This window comes from Amphiura filiformis, chromosome 4, assembly GCF_039555335.1.
Source record: "Amphiura filiformis chromosome 4, Afil_fr2py, whole genome shotgun sequence".
Lineage (NCBI taxonomy): Eukaryota > Metazoa > Echinodermata > Ophiuroidea > Amphilepidida > Amphiuridae > Amphiura > Amphiura filiformis.
The window spans coordinates 65,968,196-65,979,565 of record NC_092631.1 but is presented as its reverse complement, the minus strand read 5'-3'; the positions used below and the strand labels follow the sequence as shown (position 1 = coordinate 65,979,565).

General features: G+C 36.5%; 1 protein-coding gene across 1 annotated transcript; it reads right to left on the bottom strand.

Moving 5' to 3' along the window:
• Window positions 1-746: 746 nt before the first annotated feature.
• LOC140150331 (F-box/LRR-repeat protein 12-like) lies at window positions 747-10,618 on the bottom strand. Its single transcript, XM_072172338.1, has 5 exons — window positions 10,507-10,618; window positions 10,144-10,240; window positions 7,813-7,999; window positions 4,518-4,678; window positions 747-1,669 (listed from the first exon to the last, which is right to left on the bottom strand). The coding sequence occupies exons 1-5, from the start codon at window positions 10,616-10,618 to the stop codon at window positions 901-903; spliced, it is 1,326 nt and encodes a 441-aa protein (XP_072028439.1). The 3' UTR covers window positions 747-900.
• Window positions 10,619-11,370: the final 752 nt, after the last annotated feature.

Sequence of the window (11,370 nt, the reverse complement as noted above, 5' to 3'; positions counted from 1 at the left end):
TTTCTCATATGTGTTTAGTTTTAATTTGTTAGTCTAGTCATCCATGACTTTGTTTAACACATATTTCTCAATCTGCTAAGAACGGCAGCAATTATCTGATCTCACCCAACAATTAAATGTGGGAGATGCAGTGAATGACAAAGATCCCACAGCCAGTTCTGATCAGGGTAATGCCCAAATGAGAACTGTAAAATGATAACTGTGTCCAAATGGCTCACCCAAGTGAAATAAGAAACAAAAAAGGTGTGATGAGTACAGGATCAAAACATTTACAACAGGTTAATACGTAAAAAGGCTTTTTAAAATGGCCCCTTGGGCTTGTAACATCTAGCCAAATCCAGAATGCAGCATTCAATATTGTGTAGTGGTGATGATTGAAATGAAGAAACACTGCTGGGGTTGATTTCAATTAAAGTTGTGACGGATTATCATAAGTTTCCATAGAATTTACATCTTACAGCTAAGATGGGTTAAAGACTTTTGATGTGTTAAACTGTTCATGAAATCAACTCCAGGTTCGATGGCTATTCCAGTTGAAATCCATATGCCCCTAGATGGAAGACTCCACCTCAATCTCCCACACAGTGAGTGTGAATTGTAAATGGAGTTACCTGAATGGTTGACTCCATTTGAAATATATACCACCTGTCAGGGATCAAAATACACGGGGCAAAGGGCGATTCGCCCCCAATTTCCCAAAAATAGCCCCCATGGAAAAAAATTGTCAATGGCAAAATACACACAAGGGCTATTTTTCATGTAAACTGTCAAAAATAGCCCTCGTAATCAAAAATGTATTTTGAGGCCTGCCCCCTGTATGGGAGATTATGGTCATGTCTTCCATAAGGTGTATGGATTTTAACTGGAATAGCCCATTGTCATATCACCTGAATATCACACTTAATCTACCTCACTATCTGATGATGATGATGTGAGGGCAAAGTTCATATCAGCCATTCTAGCAGGAGCATTATACGCCCATCCACCACCATCAGAATCCTCTTCTTCTGACGCCTCGGGAGAAGAATTCCAACCTCTGCATGGATTTGGTCTCTCCCAGTCATCTTGTTGTTCTCTTCTGAAGGTACACAGCTCTGCCCAGGCAACATCATTGTCATCATATAGCCTCTGGTGACCACCTTTGAACAACTTGTTGTTGTAGTACAGATCTAAATACGGAGCAAGTTGCTTGATGTAGGTATACTTCTGCATGATGACATCATTGGTCACCTGCTTCGCAATAGGACACACACTGTAATGTAACTTCTTCAGATGAGGAAGCTTCACAGCCAAGTCTCTCACATGTCTGAAGGTTACTCTTCTACAACCACTCAGGTTGAGGCTCTCCAGGCATGGTAACTGAGCTAATCCATCAAGCTTGTCTCCCTGGACAAACTCACTCAAACTCAGATCTAACAACCTCAATTTCTTCAGACCTGTACTGATATGCATGACTAGTTCTGTGGTACTTGATGAATAGACCGATTTCAGACACAATTCTTCTAGCTCAGTTAATCTAGCAATGTTCAGGATGGCTTCTGTCTTCAATGGCCACATGGGTAGGGTATCTAGCTGGAGACGTTTTAAGGTCTGTAGTCTGCAGACTTCCCTCATGACAATGTCAACAGGATCAGGTTCATGAAGGCCAAGATGATTCAACACTGGGAATCTGTATGGGTGAAAAAAGATTACTTTTGTTGAGTTGCATTATAATAAATATGTGACCGTCCATCTCAAACCGCTCGTAAAGTCGGCAAATTGTATTACGAGTTACAGTGCAAAATGTGAATAGAGGTTGTATTCATATGTCCCTAATATTTATCCTACAAGTTTCTCATTTTAGTCCAGTCAAACACCAATCTTTAATCCTATTGTTGAAAAGGATAATAAGCTTATACTTATAAAGCTTAAGTCTTTGTTTGCTTTGGCTAAATCCTGTTCAAGTGGTGGGTTAACCAACAATTAACAATGAGAGGACATTCCTGAACCTCGTTGAGTTGGGGATGATTTGAAGTGACCGCCAATTATGACCATTTGATATTTAATACCAGCAATGTTGGAAAAGAGAAAATGTAGTGCCAAATTAATGTACCCTTTTACTGAAGGAGCAAAGTTTAACAAGTTACATGCTTCTGGATATAGTTTGAAGTCAAATGATATATCATTGTAAAGCTTATGATATATATTTTCTAAACACGGAAGAAAACAAATTTGACCAGGGGCCGACTTTTACGAGCAGTTCGAGGGCTGTTTACTGAGCGTTTCAACCTGGACGGTCACATATAGAGTTATATACAAGGTGTTCCTATAAAAGTCAGTCAAATACACTCGCAATGACTTGCTCATTTCTAAAGAACCGCTTCACCACATGCAGTGCATCTTTACCTCTATGCCAGGCCTGAGAGTGTGTCTTTGAAAAAAATGTCTGTTTTTGGCGAATGGAGTGTCTGGGACAGCTAAAAAATCTGAAATTATTTAAACCATACATACTGTTGCACACAACAAGTGTAGAAAACAATTCTGGAAGTTGAAAAAATAAAATCTGGAAACATATTAAAATCTGGTCTCTAATACCCCTGCTGTGTGCATACTGCTGGTTTTGACTAATTGGTCAAACTCTTATTAAGAAAGATTCAAGTTCTAATGTAAAGACCTTTTGTGGTATGCACCTGTAATATACTGCATTCAAACATGGGGATGTGTAAAACTAGTTATTTATGATCACATTTACCAACATTACATTGTAGGTAGTGCTGTGCAACAGGTAACTTAACTATTATGATTGCAATCATCAACATTTATGATCACATTCACCACATTTATGATCGTATTCACCAACATTTATGAACGATTAACCAACAATATGATCGCAAATCACCAACATTATGATTGCAATCACCAACATTTATGATCGTGATCACCATAATTTATGATCGCATTCACCAACATTTATGATCGCATTCACCATCATTTATGATCCCAAATCACCAACATTTATGATCGGCAATCGCCAACATTTATGATCGGCAATCGCCAACATTTATGGTCGCAATCACCAACATTTATGATCTCATTCACCAACATTTATGATCGCAAATCACCAACATTATGATCACATTCACAACATTTATGATCGCATTCACCAAAATTTATGATCGCAAATCACGCACATTTATGATCGCATTTACTAACATTTATTATCGCAAATCACTAACATTATGATCGCAAAATTCATAACATTTATGATCGCATTCATCAAAATTTATGATCGCAAATCACCAACATTATGATCGCAATCACCCACATTTATGATCGCATTCACCAACATTTATGATCGCAATCATCAACATTTATGATCGCAAATCACCCACAATATGATCGCAATCACCCACATTTATGATCGCATTCACCAACATTTATGATCGCAAATCACCAACATTATGATCGCATTCACTAAAATTTATGATTGCAAATCACCAACATTATGATTGCATTCACTAACACTTATGATCACAAATCGCCCACAATATGATCGCAATCACCCACATTTATGATCGCATTCACCAAAATTATTGATCACAAATCAGTGAAATCACCAACATTATGATCGCATTCACTAACATTTATGATCTGGTCACCAACATTATGATTGGAAATCATCAACATTTATGATCGCATTCACCAACATTTATGATCGCAAATCACCAACAATATGATCGCAAATCACTAACATTATGATCGCAAATCACCAACATTATCGCATTCACTAGCATGTATGATTGCATTCACTTACATTTATGATTGCATTCACCAACATTTATGATCGCAAATCACCAACATTATGATTGCATTCACTTACATTTATGATCACATTCACTAACATTTATGGTCGCATTCACCAACATTTATGGTCGAATTGGTCGCAAATCACCAACATTTATGATCGCAAATCACCAGCATTATTATCGCAAATCACCAACATTATGATCGCATTCACTAACATGTATGATCGTATTCACTAACATTTATGATCGCATTCACCAACATTTATGATCGCAAATCACCAACATTATGATCGCATTCACTTACATTTATGATCGCATTCACCAACATTTATGGTCGCAAATCACCAACATTATGATCGCAATCACCCATATTATGATTGCATTCACCAACATTTATGATCGCATTCACTAACATTTATGATTGCACTCACAACATCCACCAACATTACATCGTGTTCGCCAACATTATGATCGCATTCACCAACATTATGATCGCATTCACCAACATTATGATCACATTCACCCATATTATGATTGCATTCACCAACATTTATGATCGCAAATCACTAACACTTATGATTGCACTCACAACATCCACCAACATTACATCTTGTTCGCCAACATTATGATCGCATTCACCAACATATTATGATCGCATTCGCCAACATTATGATCGTATTCATCAACATTATGATCACATTCACCAACATTATGTGGTCATCTATGACAAACCTTTCTGGTGTGAAGAAATACCACCAATCTTCTGGGTACTGATCAGCATCCATTGGACGCAGTTGTAAATGGGTTAGCTTGGCAGTAGGGATCAATTCTAACTCCAAGTCTCGATAATTGCCACTCTCCAATACCAATTCTTCAAGATTTTTACAATGTTCCTGTCAACAATAAAGATACAGGGAAAATTGGTACATCTTTCATGTAATATATTGTGTAAAAAAGTCTAAGCTACTCATAACCCTAATCCTAGCTGTAAATTGCATGAAGGAGTAACTGACAAATTACAGGTCATCTATAATTAAAGACAAATTACAGGTCATCTATAATTAAAGACAGAGATAAAAAGAATTTATCGCGTCTGACGTCATCAGTCAATCAAACTCGAGCAGGGTTTGTTTACAAGTGTCGTCATGATGACTTGCTGAACGCGGCGGTAATAACTGGGTGCCTTATTTTTAATTTTGCACCTTCAAACATGCAAACCATCTCAAAAGTTAGGTCTTTATAGTAGGAAACTTTCTTTCGTGAAGGCACCATGTCAACAAAGCCATTTGCTGCTATTCCTTTTCTTCGATCAGCACCAGATAGATCGGTCTTCCTTTTACGCGCTATTAACCTGTGTAAACCAATCAAGGATCGTAATTAACAGTGACATCAGACGCGATAAATTCTTTTTATCTCTGTTTTTATTTATAGTTGAAAGACATAGTCTGACATGAAGTAACACATCAAATCATTGTTAATCCAAGATGCTGCCCCTGCATGCTGCAGTGCTAAAGTGCACAAAATATACAGCTTTTGCATATTAAATGTGATAATGTGTGCACATTTACTATCACACCACAAGGAACATGGATGAAAAACACACTTAAAAGTCTAGTGACATTATCCCTGGACCAAATAAAGCACATAAGAAATGTACTTTATCTGTACTTTATGGGTACTTTAACTGTACTTTCTGTTAATTAGTGCATATAAAGTGTACTTTAAATGTGCTTATTTTTCATATCCTGGAAAAACTTTGTACTTTAAAGGTACTTTAAATGTGCTTTATATGACTTTAATTATACTTTATGAATATTTTGATAAATATGGGAAATTTTTTTGTGCTTTAACTATACTTTATTTGGACTTAGTTTTTTCCCAGTGTCAGTGAGTATACTTTAATTGTGCTTATTTTAGACTTAACCAAATTTTGAACATCAGTGTGTACTTTAAATATAGTACTTTATGTATACATTACCTGGATTGGTTTTCCCCGGTATTGTCAGCAATGTAAGAGTACTTAAATTGTGCTTTTCAGTGTACTTTAAATGTACTTCAATGTGGTCATCATGGTCATGTGATGTTTACATTTACAAGTCACATGACTACATTCTTCTAGATTTGAAAAATACCAACGGCCATCTTGTGCTAAGGTTGCATATAGCAATTGGATGTATAAAACTGTTCATATTTATATAAAATGAAGGACTTAATGGACTTACAAATACAGGCTTGATTACAGGAGATAGTTACTGGTAATGTATGCTTGCATGTGAACATACTTGTGTTACCAATACTTTGATAATTAGCTCCTGGTATGGAACCTCGTTAAGCACAGTACTTTAAATATGCTTTTTTTAGTATGCTTTAAATGTACTTATCTAGTCATTGTGCTTTATTTGTACTTTAAAGGTACTTTATTGTCGCTCCAAATGTCGCACATTGAATGTTGTTTAGAAAGCATATTTAAAGCACAGTGCTTTAAATATACTTGTTTTGGTATAAAGTATAATTAAAGCACAGTACTTTAAATATGCTTGTTTGGTATAAAGTACAGTACTTTAAATGTGCTTTTTTCAGTATGCTTTAAATGTACTTTTCTGGTCATTGTGCTTTATTTGTACTTTAAAGGTACTTTATCGTCGTTCCAAATGTCGCACATTGGAATGTTGTTTAGAAAGCATATTTAAAGCACAGTGCTTTAAATATACTTGTTTTAGTATAAAGTATAATTAAAGCACAGTACTTTTAGCTTGTTTGGTATAAAGTACAATTATTAAAGTACAGTACTTTAAATGTGCTTTTTTCAGTATGCTTTAAATGTACTGTTCTGGTCATTGTGCTTTATTTGTACTTTATTTGTACTTTATCGTCGTTCCAAATGTCGCACATTGGAATGTTGTTTAGAAAGCATATTTAAAGCACAGTGCTTTAAATATGCTTCTTTGGTATAAAGTACAAATAAAGTACAGTACTTTAAATGTGCTTTTTTCAGTATGCTTTAAATGTACTTTTCTGGTCATTGTGCTTTATTTGTACTTTAAGGTACTTTATCGTCGTTCCAAATGTCGCACATTGGAATGTTGTTTAGAAAGCATATTTAAAGTACAGTGCTTTAAATATGCTTGTTTTGGTCCAGGGATGTCATGATGTCATTACTAAATTGAACACACATCAGTAGCATCACAAGGAAAATAATTTAAAGCTCAACTGGTAACTGCATATTGTTTTCAGTTAGTATTTGAGCAAGATGAATTATCTCATCCTGTCCAATGTAGGAATTCACCTATTTGTAGACCATGTCAACAATTAATGGAGTTACTGTGCTTCTGCTGACAGATGAAGCCCTTTGCAATGTATAAAATATCTACTACATGTACCGGTATATTCCAACTAATTAGCAACCATGAGTTTGTTTGTTTGTTTTATTTCTTCTTTAACCTGGGACACTCAATCAGTTGAAAACACAATTAATTATCTGTTCTTCCTTGAGTTACAGTGACTGTAAAATTTGCTGACAGATCTTAATTCTATCATTGAAAATAGGTATGGAAAATGTCCATTTTCACTTTCATAATATATCAAATAATAAGTGCCCCAATGATAGGCCTATTACGCACCCAACATGTTGATTGAATATAGAACTAACACATCATATGAGCTCCTATGGGCAAGTCGCAATATTAGTAGTTGCATGTTGGATGATGACGGCCATCTTGGATATGCCAAAAGGGGAAACATACTATGTACAATTACCTCATACACATATCAAATGATTGCTCCTCATTTAAAATTCACCATCCCTGCACATCCCAGATGGCCGCCATGGGCTTATGCCAAGTTGCATCAATCTGTCATGTGCACGGGCCGCAAGCAGAATCTTGGTCAGCGATCCAGTTACCACCACACAGAATAAAGCAATTCCTATTGTGGAACTGGATCGCTCACCAAAATTCAGCTTTCTGCTGTTCACAGAGTGGGATTTTCAAAAGTCTGAAGTATTAAACATGTTACAATGTACACTAACCTGCAGGTGTTCAAGCACCCTATTATCTGCAGCATTACACTTGAAGCGCTTCAATGACGCCCCCAATGAATGGTATCTCATGAATCGGATAACCTTTGACACAGGTATCAACATGTGGTTGTTCCTGAGGTCAACATCAACCCATAAGCATTTTTCTTTCATCAGTTCATTCCATGAATTGCACACCCTGTATGTTTTGGTATTGTAATAAAACATTCACTATGTGAGTACATGAAAGTTACATTCTTCTAGACCTGATTTGCAATAGATGCCAAATAGGTGCAATATTTTGGGATTCAATCATGTGAAAAGAAAAGAAAGAGAGCAAGGTATACCAACTTGATGTGGGGAAACAAAATACAGAATAGACAGTATGCAGAGGGGGACAAAAACAACAAAAGTAGGCATATTAGAAGTAGGTAAAGTTCGATAACCAAAAATGACCAATTCCAAGGCCCACAAAAGTGTTAAACCTGCAAAAACAAAACAGATCAATAGGAATACAAAAGTGCACTGGCACAAGTGATGAAAATCACTATGCACATAAGCAGACATAGAGAACCAAACAACCAATGTAGGTACAGGCAAAGTTTGATGGCCAAAAATTGCCAATTAGCCCACAGAAGTGTCAGGAAAACAGTACAAAAGTGTGCAATGATGAAAATCACTGTGCACATAAGCAGACAACAACAAAAAAACTGACGTTTTGAGCAGATAAACTGCTCTTCTTCAGGGACAGACAACAAAATATAAAATCAAACAGTGAAAACTACATGCTGTACATGTAGTTTAAAAACAAATTCAAGTCAAAAACTGAAGGCAAGTTCAAATAGAACTCGGTAGCAAACACGACAACAAACTCAGAGCAAAATAAGCTGTGTCTATACTCTATGAAAGCAAGTTTACTACACGCAGTAGTGTCTGCTTATGTGCAAAGTGATTTTCATCACTTGTTCCAGTGCACTTTTGTATTCCTATTGATCCGTGTTGTTTTTGCAGGTTTAACACTTCTGTGGGCCTTGGAATTGGTAATTTTTGGCTATCGAACTTTACCTACTTCTATGCCTACTTTTGTTGTTTTTTGTCCCCCTCTGCATACCGTCTAGTCTGTATTTTGTTTCCCCACATCAAGTTGGTATACCTTGCTCTCTTTCTTTTCAGTTGTTCGTATATTCAAGGTATCCTCTTGTATTATTTAATGATCCTTGTCCGTTGGACATGTTGGATTCACCATTACCGACTTTATTCAATCATGTTTCACTGTTGTTCATCACCAAAGATGCTTCCACACTGTCTGCATGGTTTACTTTGTGAGGGCAGTTTTAGTCATGTTAGTCAGTTAAATCATGCAGACGTACTGGATGTGAGTTGTTAAACAGTGGTGAACAACGGCCAAACATGATTGAATCTCTTTCAACAACGAAAACAAGCTAAAGATCGTCTAATTCACATGACTATTTCATGAGGAATGTCAGGCGGCAAGTGGCATGATAGAGCCGGCAACTTGTGAAACTGCCCGGCCGTATGGCATTTTCCATATACTCTGTTAATTTTGTGGGGTTCATTATCGAACCCCAACGGTTTTAGCTTGTATTAATATTATTTATTAACATAGGCCTATTTGTTTGTGATATTTCAAGCGTTTTAAAATTTCAAAATAATCCCATTCAATTACATGTTTGACAATGGAAATTTACTGAATTTACAGAATGCACGTCATTCACCACCTGAGGAATGTATTAGTCATTGTCACTCAGCATTACTAAGAAGATTGACGATTTCCCTGTTGATATCAGCAATAACACTATACATAATAAAATGGCAACATTTAGCTGCTTCCTCCAAATAATGAATCATGTAAGTATGTATGCGCTCTCAGCACGCTCTCACTGATGCCACATTTGGCCTGCCTGGTTGGCTCAGATGGTAAAACAGCAACTTAAAATAGCTGGTTTTCATTTGATATTTTAATACTTTTAAACTAAATATTAGATATCTGCCTTACATGCACCAAGATATTCCAAAAATTATTGGCACCCCCATAAGGAAGACGTGTATGTTCCAGGGCTACAATATCCACAGTATATCATAATGGTCTACTTCTCATCCTTATTCTAGTATATACCGTATTTCGTCAAATAATCAGAAGTCAGTGTTTCTAGTTCATAGTTCGTCATTTTAGCGTGTGTTTTTAGTTCACCTAATGATTTTAACGGGAATTATCATTCTAAAATTGAACACCCCCCCTTGAGAAAATGTAACGCCCCCAGGGGCGTTTATTTGACGAAATACGGTAAACATACAGCCAATTACCAACTGATGAAAACTTACTGAGCTACTGCACATTTATCATCCACATTGAGGTGTGAGAATATTCGCACCAGGACTGCTGCAGGTACAAAGCTTACTGGTGAAGCATCATTGCCGACTGTATTCAAGTAAACATAAACAAAAAAATTAATAACAAAATATATTTTCTGGGGTAGGTGGTATATCAGGGCTGCCAGCTCTCACACATTCAGTGTGAGACTGACACATATCTTGGACACTTTCTCACCCTCTCATGCTAAGGTTGTAAAACCATGGGAATGAAATCTCATGCATAATCAAAATATAGTCAAACCCCGTGCAAACACTCTTTAGATTCTTAAACACTGGCTCAAAAAAAGCATTAATAATTTTTAGTAAACATACAATAATTCCATCCAGGTACGCCTCTATTCAATATCTCACACCAAGAAATGCTATAAGTTGGAAACCCTGGGTGTACAATGTATGTGGAGAATGGAGAGAGGGCACAACACATGACAAATAGCTGAACTTATGAGTGCCTGTACATACCTGTTTCATGCTCTGATATTGTGTCCCCTTCGGATATTGTAAAACTTGCTTTTGATGAAATTGATGTTTCTCCTCCTGATGTACATGCTGCCATATTTCCTGAGGATCAAATGAATGTTACACTGTATGTTATTCATTATTGGCATAATTATATTGACAGAAACCAGTGTTAGTCTATATATGGTTGTGAAGAGCTGAGCACCTACAACCAGGAAAAAAATAATGGCAAGCTTTAGAGCAGCACCAGCTCTGTGCCATTTGATACCCTCTGAGATGACCAACTAGCTTGGCTGAGTCAGGAGCATTGCGGTTTGTGAATGGGGCTAGGTCAATCTAGACTTAGAGTAGGTATGCCAGGCAAACACATTTGCTAGTCAGCCAAATTCGCCGACAATGTCAATGCATTTTTACATAGAAATTTAAAACAACTGGCCGAAGAAAGAAACCTACATTTTATGTTTTCTATACTTCACTTGACCCAAATATATGATTTTTTATGGTGATAAGTCACTCGCACATGGAATTTTGATAGCGGTTCCATTAAAAAAAGCTGCTATCATAATGAGACTAAGATCTAGAAACACCCCCGAAATGCCGTTTTGGGGAATTTTGCTTGCTGAATCTTTTTGACATAGTTTGATGAAAGTCAATCTTTGACAAGATGTAACTTTGCTACGGAAAGTGCTATGAAAAAAAGGTTTTCAGTTTTGGCTTTGT